This window comes from Puma concolor, chromosome A2 (genome assembly GCF_028749965.1).
Source record: "Puma concolor isolate L17-30 chromosome A2, mPumCon1.1.hap2, whole genome shotgun sequence".
Lineage (NCBI taxonomy): Eukaryota > Metazoa > Chordata > Mammalia > Carnivora > Felidae > Puma > Puma concolor.
The window spans coordinates 34276959-34295838 of NC_141668.1; the positions used below are offsets into that span (position 1 = coordinate 34276959).

Here is an 18880-nt window from a genome sequence, read left to right on the forward strand (position 1 = left end):
GATCTTTCAGCAAAAGCTACTTATTTCTAAACCTGTGTTTTCTCATCTCTAAAGTGAGAATAATTTCTGTTTAATAAAGTTGTTGTGAACAGTGAATGAGATAACTGCTTAGCCATGCATAATGATTTTGTTTCTCTAATAGACAGTTAATGCTGAGGTTACAAAATTTTGATGATTCTGTGTTCTAAATTGGTGTTTACACGTAAGTTGTTTTCTATTGGGGTTGAACTATATGAACTAAATTTTTATAAATTAGAAATTATTCTGCCTGCGGATTTTAAAAATTCTCTGTAGTTATGGCTTATCATGAATTCACAAATTGAAATAATAATTTTAACGTTTATTTTTGAGACAGAGGGAGACAGAGCATGGACGGGGAGGGTCAGAGAGAGAGGGAGACACAGAATCTGAAACAGGCTCCAGGCTCTGAGTTGTCAGTACAGAGCCTGACGCGGGGCTTGAACTCACCAGCCATGAGATCATGACCTGAGCCGAAGTCAGACACCCAACCGACTGAGCCACCCAGGCGCCCCTTGAAATAATAATTTTAAATAATGCTGTGTATATTCCATTAGATCTTGTATCCTGCAACCTTGCTAATTCATTTATTAGTTCTAGTGCTTTTTTGGTAGATCCCATAGGGTTCTCAGACTGCTGTCTGTGAATAAAGACAATTTTACTTGTTTTTCTACCTGGATGCCTGTTTTTTTCTTGTTGTGTTGCATTGGCTAGAGCTTGGAATAGTGTTGAATAGAAGTGATGGGAACAAACATCTGTCTTGTTTCTGATCTTAGGAGGAAAGCATTCATTCTTTCACCATTAAGTATGGTGTTAGCTGTAAAGTTTTCCAGTTGAGGAAGTTCTCTTCTACTCTTAACATTGCTAAGAATTTTATTAGATGTTGGATTTTGTGAAGTACTTGTTCCGCATTTGTTGAGATAATGGTGGTTTTTCTTTTTTTGGTCAGATGTTAAACTAATCTTGCATTCCCAGGATAACTGTACTTGGTTATGATGTATTATCCTTTTTATGTATTTTTGGATTCTGTTTGCCAAAATTCATTGAGGACTTTTGCATCTATGTTCAGTGAAGATTATTGGTCTATATAGTTTTCTTTCCTTGCAGTGTGTCTCTCTGGTTCCTGCTAGTAGAGTAAGTCTTGCTAATAGAATGAATTGGGAAGTATTCTTTCCTTTTCAGTTTGCTGGAAGAGTCTGAGTAGAATTGGTGTTACTTTTTTCATTAACTGTTTGGTGAAATTTACCAGTGAAGCCATCTGGACCTGCTCTTTTCTTTGTGTGTGTGTGGGGGGGGGGGGGGGCAATGGGTTATTTACTAATTTAATTTTTTATAAATATAAGACTATTTAGGTTCTTTTTAGTGTGTTTTGGTAGCTTGAATCTGTTGAGAAATTTGTCCATTTCATCTAAGTTGTCTTACTAGCAGAAATTTGTTCATAATATTCCATTATACTTTTAAAATGGGGAGAATCTGTATTGATGTCACCTCTCTTATTCATGATACTGGTAATTTGTGTCTTCTTTTTATCTTGATAAATTTGGTTTTGTTTGTCAATTTTATTGATTTTTGCCTCTTAATGGGGATCTGAATAAGGTGAAAAAGTATGCAATATGAAGTTCTAGGAAAAGGCAGAGGGAACAGCACTTGCATGGTCCCTGGAAGGGGAAGAACTGGGCATTTCCAAAGAGAATAAACTCTAAGGGGCCAAGACAGAAGCATGGAGAGTAATTATGAGGCTATTACAATAACACAGGTCAGAGAAAGATGATGATGGCTTAGACTGCTTACAGTAGCTAACAAGATGGTGAGAAGTGGCTAGATTCAGAATATTAATTATGAAGGTGGAGCCAGAAGGACCAGCTGATGACTTGTATATGGAGTGATGGAGAAGAGTCATGAATGATGCTTAGTCTTAGTTATATAGTTATGGTAGTTTTGTGAAATAGGGAAGACTGGAAGCAGATTTGGACTGTTAATAGAGAAGGTGGGGTGGAGGAGAGGCATCAAGAGATTTAATTTAGACTTAGTGGAGAATTTGAATTAGTCGACTCAAATAATTTTGTTCTATTGTGTATGTTTTCATTATTTGTTTAAGTTATCCAGGCAATTCCCTCTTTACTTTGTAAACATTACCTGTCTAATGAAGCCAGTGTATAGGAGATACTCAAGATAGAAGAGGCAATGCTTGACAGCTACCTTAGCATACAGTTTCCAATAAAACATTGAAATTGTAATATCCTAGGAAATAGAATAAAGAGAGAAATGTGTGAATCTTTTTGTGCTGAAGACATTAGTATGAAGTGACCAGATTCAGGATATACCTTATGTTAACAAGCCTTATAGAGAAATATTGTTTATAGGTGGTGTACGTAATGTGAATAACCAAGATGAACTTCCTGGAAATCAAAACAGATTTCTGAAATTATTTACTTTGTTGTTCTTTTGTGAAGTTCTTTATATATAAATCAGATATTTGAGCCAATTCAGGAAGATTGAGCCCAGAATCCCAGACCACCTTCAAAACTGACCATGATACAGTTCAGCCCAAGTAGAACTGATAGAATCTTTCTGGTATCCTTTGTAATAGAACAAGAAGCTGACTAACTTCCAGGAGGAGAGGGATTGAATCTCTATTTTGAGAAATGATACACGAGAGGGAAACCACTGTGCTCTCCCAGAAAATAGTCTGAGAGTCTGGCTAAACTATTAAACTAATCTCTTTCTTAACTAGAGTAAGCCTCCAAGTCAGGGTAAAATTCTTTCAGGCTTATACTAAAATAGAATCATAACAGACTACATTAAGAAATAAGATAAACTTTTAAACTTATATTTTTATTAAATGTAATAAATAAAATATAATAAGCATTTAATAAGTATGAGCTATCCTGAGAGGACAGGGACCTTTTTTGGGTCTTTCATCACTGTATTCCCAGCATAAGCATAGTACTCTAATACTCTCCTACATGAATATGTAAATTATTGAAACCTCATATTAGAAAGTATGGCTTTTTTTGTGATTTTTTTTTTTAACACGTGTCTTCACTAGAGGGTGCTGTGTAAGCATTCAGTACTTTTAAGTGTCTTCTTCCTTCACATTTATTTGCTGGGAGATTGGATTTTTAAATCACCTGATTTTTTAAAAGCTTTCATTTCCTTTTCTTTGATTTCAAAACAATACATTGGTATTGTGTATGGTAAAATTAATGAAATTGAGTAGCTGTTAATGTTGGCATTAACACAGATGTTTCTTTTCTTCCTCCTTGTTAGGAGACTTATGACTCCAATCATGTATGCTGCGCGAGATGGTCACCCTCAAGTTGTTGCTCTACTTGTTGCCCATGGAGCAGAAGTTAATACCCAGGATGAGAATGGTTATACCGTGAGAGTTGATTGTACAATGTCCCCTTTTCTAAGACATTGGTATCTTATCAGTAGTGCACAAAAAAGTTTTTAAGAAGTAAAAATTACAGAGGGGCTGGGATACAATTGCTGTTTGGTGAAGAAAAGCAACAGCTGAAACAAAAAAGGAATTATCTGATTCTCCTTGTCCTCACCCTTGGCACAAGAAGCTGTAACACACGGCAAAGCCTGGGTTCTAGAATACACATAGAATTCTATTTTATAGAAAACAGTTCAGTGATTGGCAAATAAATTATTTTATTCTATAAAGCACTTGACTGGGTAAAATATTATATGATTTGTAAAATCTGTGAGCACTGACAGTCTGCTTTGCAGTTACAACTTTGGAAATATGTTTACTTTAGATTGTAAAATGAAGAGATTGCACCATTCTGTTAATTAACTATGCTCACTGTTTTATTGTGCCATAAATACTGTTGAAAAGTTTTCCTTTCTGTCTCATATACACTCCCTCTCTTTAAACAATCTTCTTTTTCCCCCACTTACAGGCTTTAACATGGGCAGCACGTCAGGGTCATAAAAATGTAGTTTTGAAGTTGCTTGAACTTGGAGCTAATAAAATGTTACAAACCAAAGATGGAAAGACACCGAGTGAGATTGCTAAAAGAAATAAACATCTAGAGGTATCCTATATATTAATTTTTCTGTGGCATGTTATGTTATTATTTTTAGAACTTTTGTATTATTTTCTTAGAACTCACAACTGTCAAAATACCGTATCTGGCTATTATTAAATGTTTACATATGTAATTCTCCTCTGGCCAGGTAACATAAACTTTATTTTCCTAGAGTATTCACGTTTACTAAATAAGAGGTATATATAATGTGGTAATTTAAAAGCTATAGAAATAAATAATAAAATCTTATTCTGGCCCTAGAAATAAAATTGTAGTAGACTAACATTTCAGACTGGTCCAGATTTTTAAAAATTAGTGTATTGAGAAAGCTAATAAAATGCCAAAATTTGAACATGTAATTATTGAACATGTAATTTTAATTAGTACATATTAGACATTTTAAAAAATAAGTAAGTTAAATTTACTCCTATACATGTGACAAGGTATTTAATAAAGAGATAACATAGTTGAGTAGATGATCTACTGTCATTCACATATTAAAGTCAGTAATAAATATTTGCCATACGTTAAATCACTTTATTGATAGGAAGTTTTAGTTTGAATATTAAAACTTTGGATCAAAGGGCTATAATTTCTAAGCAAGGGTGAATACAGTACAAGTGTAAAACTAAGTTATATAGTTCAAGAGCTTCCAGACCTGAGTTTCTGAATTTGAAAGCATGTAACATTCCAGAGGTTCTATCATATAATCAGACCATGCCACTTTCACTGCATGGAAAATAACTTTCTTTATTTTTTAAGCAATCTGATAAACATGCCTATCATCTTCTAACTCAAGTCTACATTTACGGAAGTATTCTAGAATAATTGCTAACCACTAAAGCCCTGTGAAACTTCAAAAGAAATTTATGGTGCTTCTTCTAAGCTTTGAAAATTTGAAAATTTTTAATTGGTTTACTGCATTATTAAATTTAGGGTAGATGACACTGAATTTGACATATTAAGAAATTTATGAATGTCAAAGATTATTTTGAGCCATAAATTGTTTCTTAAAGTGAGATTTGATTTTGTGTTCTGGTTGATTATGTAGCATAACCCTGACTTACTAAAAAGTTAGATTTTAAGTATAAGTGATAGTATATATAATGTTAAGTATATTTGAATGGCTTATTAACTTTTTGCAGATCTTCAATTTTCTTTCTTTAACTTTAAATCCATTGGAGGGAAAGCTCCAACAGCTAACTAAAGAAGAGACTATTTGTAAACTATTAACAACAGATTCTGATAAAGAAAAAGATCACATATTTAGGTAACAAAGCATGTTTTTGTTCAACAAAATACCTATAAATGAGTAAAAAATATGTTTTATTACTTTTAGTAAATGTGATGACATTTAAAATAGGATATTTTACACGATTACAATCAATTTTTAAATATCACTGAGAAATTTCTAGGTTTTAAATGCTTTTTTCTACAGAATTTTAGAAAAATTTTATATATGTGTACTACTAACAGTAATGAGAATAATTTCTAACTTTAAAATATCAACAAAATTTATTTCTAAAAGTGTCGAAGATTATATTTTTGTTAGTGTTCAAACTAGACTGCATCTTGCTTTCTAATTCTTTTTAGCAGATTTCTGATTTTATAAGCTAAAATTAAAAATACACTTTTTTATGAACACAGTTCAGTACATGGCCATAAAATTTTTCTGTGCTTACCTACATTAAAATTATTAAATCTTTACTTCCTACAATTAAAGAGATTTTCATGTATAGAAACCCCACAAGGAATATACATATTGGCAACTAATTTCATTCTTAGGAAAGATGAGCTACATTTTACTGTCGTCATTTTCTCTGTTAACTTATATCTTCACTCAAGAAACCTTCCTTATTCCACTGATATAACATAGGTCTAGTGTGTTAATTTGCAACTATATTACATATAGATACATTCTTATTCATTCTCATTCTGTATCTATATTATAAATATATATTGATTGTGCATTTATACTCCGTTCTGAAATTGACATTGTTATAAATGTGTCTAGTTCATATACAGCATTTGGAGACCTGGAAATATTTTTACATGGTCTTGGGCTTGAACATATGACAGATTTATTAAAGGTAAGATTTTGTATAAGCTACAGAGAATTATAGATGTATGTTTATTTGTTGGTTAACTAAATATTAATGCTTAAGCATGCTTAAATAAAAATGCCAAACACACTTTTCTCCATAATTTATACTAGATCCCATTTTAAGGCTACAAGCATTTGAAAAATTTATTATTCTAGAAATTTAAATAAATTTGAATTTGGCTGGAATAAACAGCTTTTATTCACTGCCTGAAACTTCATAGAACTCCTCCTTGTACATCTAAGCCTTTAGATTGTTTTTTTTTTTTAATGTTTATTTATTTTTAAGAGAGAGAGCATGAGAAGAGGAGGGGCAGAAAGAGAGGGAGACACAGAATCCCAAGCAGGTTCCAGGCTCTGAGCTGTCAGCACAGAGCCCAACGTGGGGCTCAAACTCACAGTGAGATCATGACCTGAGCTGATCAGACGCTTAACCAACTGAGCCACCCAGGCACCACTGCCTGGTGCAGATTGTTTTTAGAGTTGCTTCCTGTATAGAATATTAGAAGCATGATTTTAAGTCAAACAGATCTGGTATCAGATTCTTGCTCTAATGATTGTTTAACTGAAATATGTGACTTAAATCTCTTTTTTCATAGGATGATAATACCTAGTGTAGGATTGTCATAGATATTAAATTAGATCATATGCCAAGCACTGTTTTAGGTACTTTAGGATGCATTATGGGGTTTGAGTTATGGTATGTTAGGTATGCATTATAGAGTTTGACAGTTAACCATTTAGCTGAATGAAGCAGTAAAGCACTTTTTAAAATAGGCTCTCCTTAGGAATGGGCACATTCTGTTTAGGTAGTTCAGAATTGTGCTTCATTGTACAATCTTGAAACTTCTTCCTATTTGAGAAATACTGAGTAAAACTGAATGTTATTGATTGTTTAATATGATGCAGTTAGAAATTTAAAATATTCATAAAATAGAATTTCTGTCAAATTTTATAGAGCTACCTTCCTTTTTATGTGAGCATATATAAACTGTAATAATTTTCTTTGAATCTGGGAAACCGGTTATGTTTGTACTTTTTTAGGTAATCATTTACACATGTTAATGACACTCTACAATTCTATACCTGCATATTCTATCCCCTCCTAGAACTGAAAGTTGACTGACTATAACTGACTAATTTATAAATGACTAATTTATGACACTTGCCTACTTTCCTTTCTAATGTTTTACTTGTATTGAAAGGTGGTGTTTTTTTTCTTCTCTACAGGAAAGAGATATAACTTTAAGACATCTTTTGACCATGAGGAAAGATGAGTTTACAAAGGTTAGTATCAGTTTCAAAAACTCCAGACCTTCTTTCATATTTTAAGAATTGTGGATGTTTTTATTTTCTATTTTAAAAATTCTGGGGCTACAGACCGTAAATGATCTTTTACTAGTTTCTTTGATTACATATGATTATGGATAACCATATCTAAAATCTTGTGGTACAGTATTAAGTTGCTTTAAGAACATTGAAGGACTTAGAGTTGTTTTTCTTTCTTCAGATTAATCATGAGAGCTCAACTAAAACTGGTTCTTCATTTGTAAATCTGAAATAGTTTTGTAAAAGAGGTTACTTAGAAATAAGAGGTGGCTTTTTGTATATGTAAGTATGAATATGTGTCATCGAAATTCTGCCTTTTGCTGGGTTCTCAAAAGATCAAGACCTATTATTTTGCCATCTAACATTATTAAGTAACAATTTGAAAATAGCTTTGAAAATAATTGAAAATATTAGAGATATTTAATACTAATAAATAGCATACTAAAAGGTAATGATTTTCCTCCACACACACATTGGAAACTTGAAATCTTCAGTATTGTTGAAAGTCAAAATAAACATACTACTTAGCTAAACCCAAAAGAGAAAATTTAGTTAACACCAATGGTAGAATGAAGACAAAAGACATAATCCTTCTTTAATCACTGGTAATATTTTAAATAATACTTTGAAGGAAAATTATTTTACTGTGGTGGTTTTGGAAAGATTATTTTAATATCTGATCATTTGTTTTTAGAGTTTTGCAAAAAAAGTTGACTATAGTCACTGTATATCTAAATAAAAATCTAAATGATGTAACCTTGTCAGTCACAGTTATAAGCAAACCATCTATTTTTCAGTATGTTTCTTATTTTTCTAATATGTATGTTTTTTCAAGATATAAATTAATCAAGGAGAAAACTTTTTCAGTAATTTTGGATATTAAATTACTCAAGTATGACTGTCTTGTTGCACCTTAAAATTATTTCTACTTAGAATGGAATTACCAATAGAGATCAGCAGAAAATTCTGGCTGCTCTTAAAGAACTCGAGGTAGAAGAGATAAAATTTGGAGAACTACCTGAAGTGGCAAAGTTGGAAATCAGGTAAACTTAACATTAATATTGTTTAGAATAAGCTGTTCTTAAAAAAAGAACTAAAAAGTTTAATTTTGATAGTTTCTGGGTCTTTTTACTTGATACTATCATTTTACCAAGGAAATGGATAGTTCATTTTATCATCTATTGTGTTCTGAAATGGGAAGTCATTTATAAAGTCAATTTTTATAAAGTCATTTTACCAAGAAGCAAAACAATGCATCTTCTTATTAACTCAGCTAGAAACATTCTTTTATTTTTTCATTGCATCTTGTTAAATGAACTATATGAGATGCCATGCTTCTCATAGTATAGCTCTTACTCTCTTTGAGTCATTTTATGTGTCAAGTTGAAAATTCAAAGTAGTAATTTTTTCACATAGGGCAGTAAGAAAGCATTTCTTAATGTAGCTCAGCTCCCATTTTCAGCCTATTCTTAAGGAATTAAGTTGTCAGTATATAAAGTTTGGTTTCAATATTATAAATTTGTCAAGCACTGATTATTAGTAATATTAGTAATCTAAAATCCATTTTTAAAATAATTGTATTTGATTTTATTAATAGTTTCTGGGGCAGTAAATTGTTCAACTTTTTATTTGAAATCATTATAGAATCACAGGAAATTGCAAAGAGATGTACAGGGAAGTCCCATACAGTCATTACCCAGTCTCACCCAGTGCTAACATCTTGTATAACTATAGTATAATATTAAAGCCATAAAACTGACATATATGGTACAATGCACATAGTTTATTTGCATTTCACTGGTTATACATGTGCTCATTTGTGTGTACATGTACAGGTCTATTCAGGTTTATTGTATGTGTATCTTTATGTAACCATTGCCACAAACAGTACACTTAACATACCATTACCATAAGGCTCCCTCCCACTACTCCTTTATAGCCATACCCATCCCCCCAATCCTTAACAACCAATAATTTGTTATCCATCTTGATAATGATATTCATGAATGTTACTTAAATGGAATCATACAATGTGTATCCTTTGTGATTGGCTTTTTTCACTCATCCTAATTCCCTTGAGGTTCATCCAAGCTGTATCTTATAAAATATACTTACAAGTACAGTACTATCATCACTAACGTAGCCTATCTAAAACTAACATTGCAACTGTAATAAACATGAATTAAAAATGATAGATTTCCACACCATTTTAGAATTTAGAGAGGTTTTACATGGGATAATTTAGATGATCCAGATTTCTTTAAAAAGCTTATTGCAAAATTAACTTATTTCTGTTTCTCTTAATCTGCCTCCTTATAATAAGATGATCTGTATTCAAAATAATGCCTCATTGTTTCCAAATAACATTCTAACTCTTAAATATTTAAACACACTTAAATATTTAAAAGGATTTCAGTTGTGAGGACTTAAAAGCAGCAAACCTTCTTGAATCTCTGTTAATTTTCTTAATTTTTAAATTTATTGTCTCTATGAAAGAATATTCTAAGTTCTACATGACTAGCTTGGAAATTAAAATTTTTTTTTTTTTTTTTTTTTTTTTTTTTTAAATTTTTTTTTCAACGTTTATTTATTTTTGGGACAGAGAGAGACAGAGCATGAACGAGGGAGGGGCAGAGAGAGAGGGAGACACAGAATCAGAAACAGGCTCCAGGCTCTGAGCCATCAGCCCAGAGCCCGACGCGGGGCTCGAACTCACGGACTGTGAGATCGTGACCTGGCTGAAGTCGGACGCTTAACCGACTGCGCCACCCAGGCGCCCCTAAAATTTTTAATATAACTTATTTATATGATGGCAGAGTTGCCTTTAATAATTTACTTTGAGGAATTTAATAGACTTAAAGAATGTGCAGAATCCTGAATGGTTCACTTATTAAAACTGCTGAATTTTTTAAAAAATATAACTGGCAGACATATATTCCAGGAATTTGACCTTGTTATTAAATCACAGACTGTGTTTACAGGCTGTTATGAAAAAGGTTTTACTTCCCATTTGTTCAAAGTCATTCTTTAAAGAAGAAATTAGTCATTAAGTCATAAGAAAACTAACAGCAGGAAAAGTTGAACTGATTGATTATAATCTTCTGGCAATGTGACTTCACCAATCTAGCTACTGATTTATTTTATGATACTTTCCTTCTATGTGGTAAATTTTCTAAGATAGTCTGTTACAAGAACATATATGCACAGTCGTTTTACTTTTTTCTACACTTAATCTTACTATGTTTGCAGAATTAGAGAATGCAATTTAAAAATAATAACAACTATTCCATTACTACCTTGAGATATTTTGAACAGAAATAGTAAGCATTCATCCATATCTTGACATTTTCAACAGTTTCTGTCCAGACCTTTCCTCTAAGCCCACCTGAGTGCTACTCAAGTCTGTCAAAAGCATCTCAAAATTATGTCCATTAAGAAAACTATTTCTCCTCCAAAAAGAAAAAGATAAAGAATTTTATGTAAAAATATATTGTTCACATCTATTATTTATTAAACATTCTAAAATTGGAAACTCGAAATATTTAACATTGGGGAATGATTGAATTACATTGCATTAACATATTTTATTCTGTCCTTAAAATTATTTTGAGATTTAATATCATAGAAAAATAATAAGTTTAAGAGACAAATATTAAATGGAGTGTGAAGCATAGTGCCAGTTGTATATATGCATACGAAAAATACTAGTAGAAAATATTCTGGAAGAAAATAGTACCAGTCAGTATCTTTAGGTGATAAGAGTAGTGGTAATTTTAATTTTTCCAGATATTTTATAATAAGCACATAGTTTTGGAGTACCTTTATTTAAGGTGTGAATTCTATCCTAACACTTGACTTCACGTTCTTTTTTTCAAATTTTTATTTAATTTCTAGTTAGTTAACATATAGTGTAATAATTGGTTTCAGGAGTAGAATTTAGTGATTCATCACGTACATAAAACACCCAGTGTTCAATACAGTAAGTGCCCTCCTTAATAGCCATCATCCATTTAGCCCATCCCCTACCCCCCTCCCCTCCATCAACCCTGTTTGTTTTCTGTAGTTAAGAGTCTCTTATGATTTGCTTCCCTCTCCTTTCTTTTTCCCTTCTCCTATGTTAATCTGTTTTGTTTCTTAAATTCCACATATGAGTGAATTCATATGGTACTTTTTTTCTCTGACTTATTTCACTTAGAAAAATACACTCTAGCTCTGTCCATGTTGCTACAAATAGCAAGATCTCATTCTTTTTAAGTTTGAGAGAAACAGCATGAGTGGGGAGAGTCAGAAAGAGAGGGAGAGAGATAATCCCAAGCAGGCTCCACAAGGTCAACATAGAACCCTACAAGGGGCTCAGTCCCACACACCATGAGATCATGATCTGAGCCAAAATCAAGAGTCGGACACTTAACCAACTGAGCCACCCAGGCCACCCCAAGATTTCATTCTTTTTGGTGGCTGAGTAATAATTCCATTACATATATACACCACATCTTCTTTATCCATTCATTAGTCAATGTACATTTGGGCTCTTTCCTTATTTTGACTTCACATTTTAAAAACAGCCTGTTGTTTTAGTCAGCTTACACTATGTTATGCTTCAGTAACAAATAACTTCTAAATCTAAACAACTTATAACAAAATTTATTTCTTGAGTACCCATATTATGGCTATACCTGCAGTGGATCTCCTTCTTGTTATTACTCTGAAAACAGGCTGGATAAACAGCCCCAACTGGGACATGCTGTTCTTATAGCACAGGGAAAAGAGAAGTATATTGTAACAAGAGGTATATTATACAGCTCTGGGGTAGGCAGTGGGCAGCCAGCCATTCAGGGTATGTAATGAATGCATACTATAGAGTTGTGATTTTTACAACTTGCCTGTCGATATTCAGTGGCCCTGAAAATTATACATCACAAGAAAGGTATGTATTTTCCTTGTATTCATTCAGACTGATAAATTTGTATTCAAGTATCTATCATCTCTGTGAAACATTACTAATTATCTATTCCCATTATACTACATTCATTATCTCTGAGTTTTGATGTCTCAGCTATAAGCTAATGTTAACATCTACCTTACAGGAGTCGTTGGGAAGAGCTAAAAGAATAATAAATGTAAAATAACCAGTGTAGTACCTTCACATAATAGATACTCAAATATTGACACTTTTATATTCCTTCTTTATATGTCCCTTTGAATAATGATGTTACAATTCCATGTCTGCCTCAAATGCTGAAGCTTGAGATCCTCAAGATTTGAGACTTGTTATACTCAGTGTCTATTTCAGTTGTTAATATATATTAGCTATTCTATAAATATTTTTAAAGAATTTAGTAAATATTATGGCTAGACATTAACTATCCCAGTAGAATGAAGTAAATTGCTCATATTAGTGATTCCTATTTGTTTGTTTCCTCTATTTAGTGGTGATGAGTTCCTCAACTTTCTTCTGAAATTAAACAAACAGTGTGGCCATTTAATAACAGCAGTACAGAATATCATTTCTGAGTTGCCTGTAAATTCCCACAAGGTATTCTATAAAAGTTGTTAAGTGAAGAAAAGTATGAATACTGAAGACATTCCAGATAAGTTAATGACAATTCAATAAACAGTTATCTGGTAAAATTGTATCTTTCTTCTACAATGTCACATAAAATCTAAATAGGTCAATTTGTTTAATATTACTTTTACTATATCTTTTATTTTTAATTAATTGAAAAACTCTGTGTTCTAGCTCTCAGGAAAAGGAAAATGAGTCAGACCAAAAATTAAACTGATCTGTGTATTAAACTTAACATTTGTTCTTAAAGGGAATTTAGTTGTTTAAAATACAAAGTGACAGGAGACCCAAGTGAAGGTTGGAACAAAACAATGTGTTGAGTGTTATTAAAAACCATATCAATGTAAGGTTTTTTAATGAAGGAAAATTTAAATAGAGAAAGTGTAAGTGGCCTGTAAAAGCAAACTTTTTTGTAGAGTTTTTCATGTGGTTTGGTTCCAGCTATTTGTTTAAAAATTTTTTAATGCACTTGTTTTCCTCTGATTTTTTATAGAATACTAATCTAGGAGTCCTATCATTCTTAAAATCTTCATGAATTTATTTATTCACCATAAATATTATTACTTCTAAATATTAGTCTCCATAAAGTCATATATACATAATCTTAGTAAATGTATTCAGGAAACTAAGATTTGACTGTTTATATATATAAAATCACGAAGTTCTTTTTGGTATCAGAATTTATTCTGAACAAAAAATGCTTTTCAGTTACATAATTTAAAGAGTGAGAAAACTGTATCATTTTTGTAGATACAAAGTTGTAAAAAGTTGTTTCCCATTTTTTAAAATGTAACTTTTGAAAATATTCACAGATAGTACTAGAATGGTCTTCTCCCCGGAATTTTACTTCCGTTTGTGAAGAACTGGTTAGTAATGTTGAAGATTTGAGTGAAGAGGTCTGCAAACTAAAAGACTTAATTCAGAAGGTATATATTTAACATTAAAAAGGGGGGAAATGATGTACAGCATAATATGTTAGACGATGAAGCAATTCTGACAAAAGCAACTTGCTTCCCCTAGACAAGTGGGAAAAGAATAGTTTCCAAAGGAAGACATAAAGATAAAAAACAAACTTTGTGGGTCATTATAGAAATGCAGACTAAAAGAATAAGATCTATCCTTTTTCATCTTTTAAATTAGCAAGGGAGAACGTTGGTGATTCACCAAGCTGACACTTTCATGTGAGACTGGTGTCTCAACTCCTTTCAAAAATAGTTTGGCAAGATGTGCCAAGGACCATAAAAATATGTGCATCTTTCAGTAGCTTAATGATTCCAAAAGTGTTATGTACCAGAAGTATCGTGTGCCAGGAGAATGATTTAATAAATTATGGTACAACCACTTGTTACAATGATACGTAGCCAGTCAGAAAAACAATGAAAATCAAATATTTATGAAGTTATAGATATCATAAAGATATGAAGTTGTATTTGTAGAATTTATTTACATATAAATATGCAGATGAAAAATTATGAAAATGACAGGTTTATCAGCTCTGTTAATGATACAGGTTTTTAGATGAAATATTCTATTTTCTGGACTTTCTTAAAGAGTGTGGCCCTTTTTGGTTGTTTTTTCTGTACTCATAGAAGTGTACATCTGGATTTAAGGACAGATGATTTTCCCTCCTTTAAGAAAATTGGCTGTAACAAAATCCATGTTGCTAAAATAGGGAACTCTGTTGAAGATAAGTAATAAAAAAAGGAAAACATTTTCATTTGACTAAATAACTCACTTGTGAGTTCTCCAAGTCTATTTAATAAATATACTTGGCATCTGTAAACTTTCTGTGAAATAGCTGAAGTGAATGTTAGATTATGCATTAAATTTGTATAACTTCAACCCATAAGCCGCTTGATATTTTTGTTAATATTTTATCAAGAAAAGTTCTTCTCAAAATCAACTTTATACATGTTCCAAGTAATTTGTCATTCTAGCTATTAACATATGTTCAATTAAAAGGAGTCTTTAAAAAAGTGAACAGAAATTGTAAAGCAAGTTTTACAAAATAATAGGGGAATAAATAAAGATAAAATGGGGCAAATGAGTAATACATCTCAAAATTCTTGTAGGAGATACCTCCCTTCTAGAGAAAGAGGCATCTTAGAAGTTGTATTATCTTTGACATTTATTCATTCACAGGCATGAGGGTGCCTGCTGTATGTCAGACAACCATGCTACACATCAGTCTTCTAATTATTCTACTTCCACTTTTGTGTTCCTTTAATCCACAACCACTCCTCAAACAAACTTTCTCTACAAAAGTCTGATTTTCTACTTTCTGAACTTGTTGATAACATGAGGACTATAGCACTGCTCATCTTCACTACCTTCATCATCTCCAAGAAGTGAAGGAAAATGGTATTGATTTGACTTAGGATAATATCTTTCATGAGGATCCAGGGGAAATTTGGAAGGATTTGTGTAAAGATACTTCCTGCAAAGCATCATCCTTTAATGTTTAGAGTAGGAAACTCTCCCAGGACATCTTTGCCTCAGGATTGGTAATTATTTGGTTTCTCTAAGATGAACTAAAAACATTTGGGGAGGGGGAGGAAGACTGAGATGAAGCTAAAGAGAGAGGACAGGTTTTTCCTAAAAGAATGAAATAAAGAAACACTGCTCTAGGGGTGACTTTGACTCTAAAACATAAACGATTCGATCAGGTACCATAATATTGATTTTAATAACATATACCTATAAGGAGAAATTTTAGCTTTCTTTAGCTAATGGAAAGTCTGTTTTCTGTGGCCTTCTCTACCTTGAATTTATACATTTCTGTATAAGAACCAGCCTCGAAAACACATTTACTGATTTATAATAATTGCGGATACAGTACTTTGGTCAGGAAAGTCTTAATTTTAGAACAAGCTATTGCAGTGGTTTTTCTGGATTAGTCTTCAGTAGTAATCACCATAGTGAGACTTGATTGAGAGAACTGTGAAGGCTTCCAGATTTGGGAGTATGCTATTATCTGATATTTCAGTTTACCAATAATAACTGAAGCAAATTAAAAAACATATGAGTTACCATGAATAAGTGTATGGAGGTAACAAAGAGGGAGGGTAGGAGAGGTCAAGGCTAGACTTTAACACCACATCACTCTCTTTCAAAGCAACACACTGACAGGCTCCTGTCAGAAAGGGTCATTCTAAGTAATTGGTTAATAAAAGGAATGGCTGTCTCAGGATTCAGTAAATGGAGCATCAGTGTCAAAAAGGAATCTGTTACTGAATGAAGCCATTTGGAAGTTAGGCCAAGAATACAGTATTAATGAGATTGGCATTGGAGTCTGTTTTCTGCTGTAAATTTAAAATTAATTTTGAAGGCTTTTTAAATTAAATATTTACACTGTAGATTTTAGAAGTAGTTATTCTTGCTAATGTTGAAACTATTTATGTCACCACTCCAGCCCAGGATGTTTCTAGTATATATCACTCTATAAATGTGCCTGATTCTTTTTATCTTTTGAGGATCTTTTGGCTTTTACTCATTCTCCCTCTTCTGCCCCTCCCCCATCAACTATCTTCTCTCTCTCTCTCTCTCTCTCTCTCTCTCTCTAACACACAATGTACACACACAAGTTGGGGGCCTTCTGTAGCAACAGAGTTCAGTGTATAAGTATTTATAAACTTACTGAACCTGTACTTTAATTGCTGAGAAGCGCTAAAAGATCCACTTAGGTTTTTGTTAGTATTTGTTCCTGCAATTATATTTAAATAAAGGATTAAACTTCTGGCAGTTGCATCAAACCTTTGAGTTTTTGTTAAATTTAATGTTTTGTAGGTATGCTATAAGAATGGTTCACTTTTTTCAAGAAATCATTTGATATTTAATGTTGAAGGGAAAAATAACAACTGTCATTGCTTGTAGGTAGAAATAAAGACTTTAACGTTCAAGGAACTTTAGCTCCTGACACAAAAACATGATTTTGAAATGTAATAATCTATGAAAGTATTTATTCTTAATGTGAAACTAATAATTTACTATAATGGGATCCTGGGGAAAAATGACTGTTTTTTGAGACATTTAAGTGTTCACTTTAAATCTTGCATGAGAATCTTGCTTTGGCTGCTTCTACATCAGCTGAATTAACGTGGATATTTTTAAAAATCAAAGATACTTTTATTTTCAGTGTACTTTACATTAACTCTTTTCATTTTCTCATACTAAATATTAGTTGCAAAATGAGCGAGAAAATGATCCAACTCATATACCATTAATGGAAGAAGTATCTACATGGAACAGTAGAATTTTGAAGAGGACGGCTGTTACAGTGTGCGGATTTGGGTTTCTTCTTTTCATTTGCAAGCTGACTTTCCAGAGAAAATAGCCCTAATATTGTGTTTTGAGTAATATATTATTCAAATTACCTACAAATGTTGTTTTTAACTATTTGTGGCACAGCATAACTACATTCTTTGCTGATACTCCATAGGAGAAATTACAATAGCATAGAACAGAAAGTTTCCTTAGAAAGTGGTTTGTCAGTTTGAGTTAAAAATGTAATTTGTTGTATTTTTATGTTAATTTTCGTCAAGCAGTAAATTATGTGATTCATAAGTTTAGCACTATGATTCTAAATCACATTCAAAATAAAAGTTTTATCTAATATTATTTGACACTTAAAAAACAGTGTGTTCCTGACTCTCTTAACTACAGAGAACAAAATTGATGGTTGTTACCAGAGGGGAGGTGGGTGGGGGATGGGCAAAATAGGGGATGCGGATTAAAGAGTACACTTACCATGATGAAAAAACTAAAACAAAAAAAGAACAGTGTGTTCCACTGTCACAGTGAATCTTACAGAATGTGTAAAATGTTCATAAATAAGTCCCTTTCTTTTAGTCCTTATTTTTCCCTTCCATTATTATGTAATAAGGAATTTCTTAATTTTTTAGTTCTGTAACATTAGGAAATTAATGACTTTGAAACTATTTCAGAGCATGCAAAGAATAAAGATAAAATGAACAATTTTTGAATTATGGATTAAAAACCTAGGGAAAATATCTAAAATGTAAATTTAAAAAAATTTAGGGGTGCCTGTGTGGCTCAGTAGGTTGAGAGTACGACTCTTGATTTCAGCTCAGATCATGATCCCAGGGTCCTCAGACTGAGCCCCACATAAGATTCTTTCTCCCTCTCCCTCTGGCCCTCTCCCCTGCTCGTGCACTCTCTCTCTAAAAAAAATTAAAAAAGTAAAAAATTTTAGACAATAGTGTGGAAAGTACACAGTACATTAAAATTTTTTATGTAATGTACCTATGGGAACTATGACAGGTACTATGTGTAACATTCTTGAAGGTGTTATGACAGTGAGTGGCATGTGGCATGTGATGTCTATCAATCTAAAAAGCAATACATGATTATGTGGGTTTTTTTTCCCAAACCAAATGATGATACTCAGATTTTAAAAGTGAAGGTGAAAAAGGGCAGGCCTGATTTCACAGGGGACATGGCAGTTAAATATTGCTTGACTTAGTGGATCTACAACAACAGATGCAGTGGATCTACAAAAAAAATTGTAGAAAAGAAGAATATAATTAGTGGTAATTTCTGCTCTTTGTTATACAAGAGCAGCAAGACTCGAATAATTCCTTTTCTGAGAATACACTCAACCATATATCACTGGAAGGAACGTATCTGACATTTTTACCGAAGTGCCATAGCAAGACATTTTTTTTTCTGATATCCCTCAATTTAAGTGGGTTCAAGACCAGAATAGGGGTAGGAGAAGAGGTCCTTCTTCCAACACAGATCATGTTTCACTCGTAGCACGTTTCTTTTTTTTTTTAATATGAAATTTATTGTCAAATTGGTTTCCAT

General features: G+C 32.2%; 1 protein-coding gene across 1 annotated transcript in view; it reads left to right on the forward strand.

Annotated features, from left to right (window-relative positions):
* Nucleotides 1-17687, forward strand: part of ASZ1 (ankyrin repeat, SAM and basic leucine zipper domain containing 1) — a 51696-nt gene extending 34009 nt beyond the window's left edge. The window contains exons 5-13 of the mRNA XM_025929657.2: nucleotides 3289-3400; nucleotides 3930-4064; nucleotides 5204-5328; nucleotides 6073-6148; nucleotides 7390-7446; nucleotides 8422-8531; nucleotides 12919-13024; nucleotides 13867-13980; nucleotides 17235-17687. Coding sequence (XP_025785442.2) covers nucleotides 3289-3400; nucleotides 3930-4064; nucleotides 5204-5328; nucleotides 6073-6148; nucleotides 7390-7446; nucleotides 8422-8531; nucleotides 12919-13024; nucleotides 13867-13980; nucleotides 17235-17387 — 988 coding nt within the window. The 3' untranslated portion in view covers nucleotides 17388-17687. The remainder of the gene's footprint in view (nucleotides 1-3288; nucleotides 3401-3929; nucleotides 4065-5203; nucleotides 5329-6072; nucleotides 6149-7389; nucleotides 7447-8421; nucleotides 8532-12918; nucleotides 13025-13866; nucleotides 13981-17234) is intronic.
* The last annotated feature ends 1193 nt before the right edge of the window (nucleotides 17688-18880 follow it).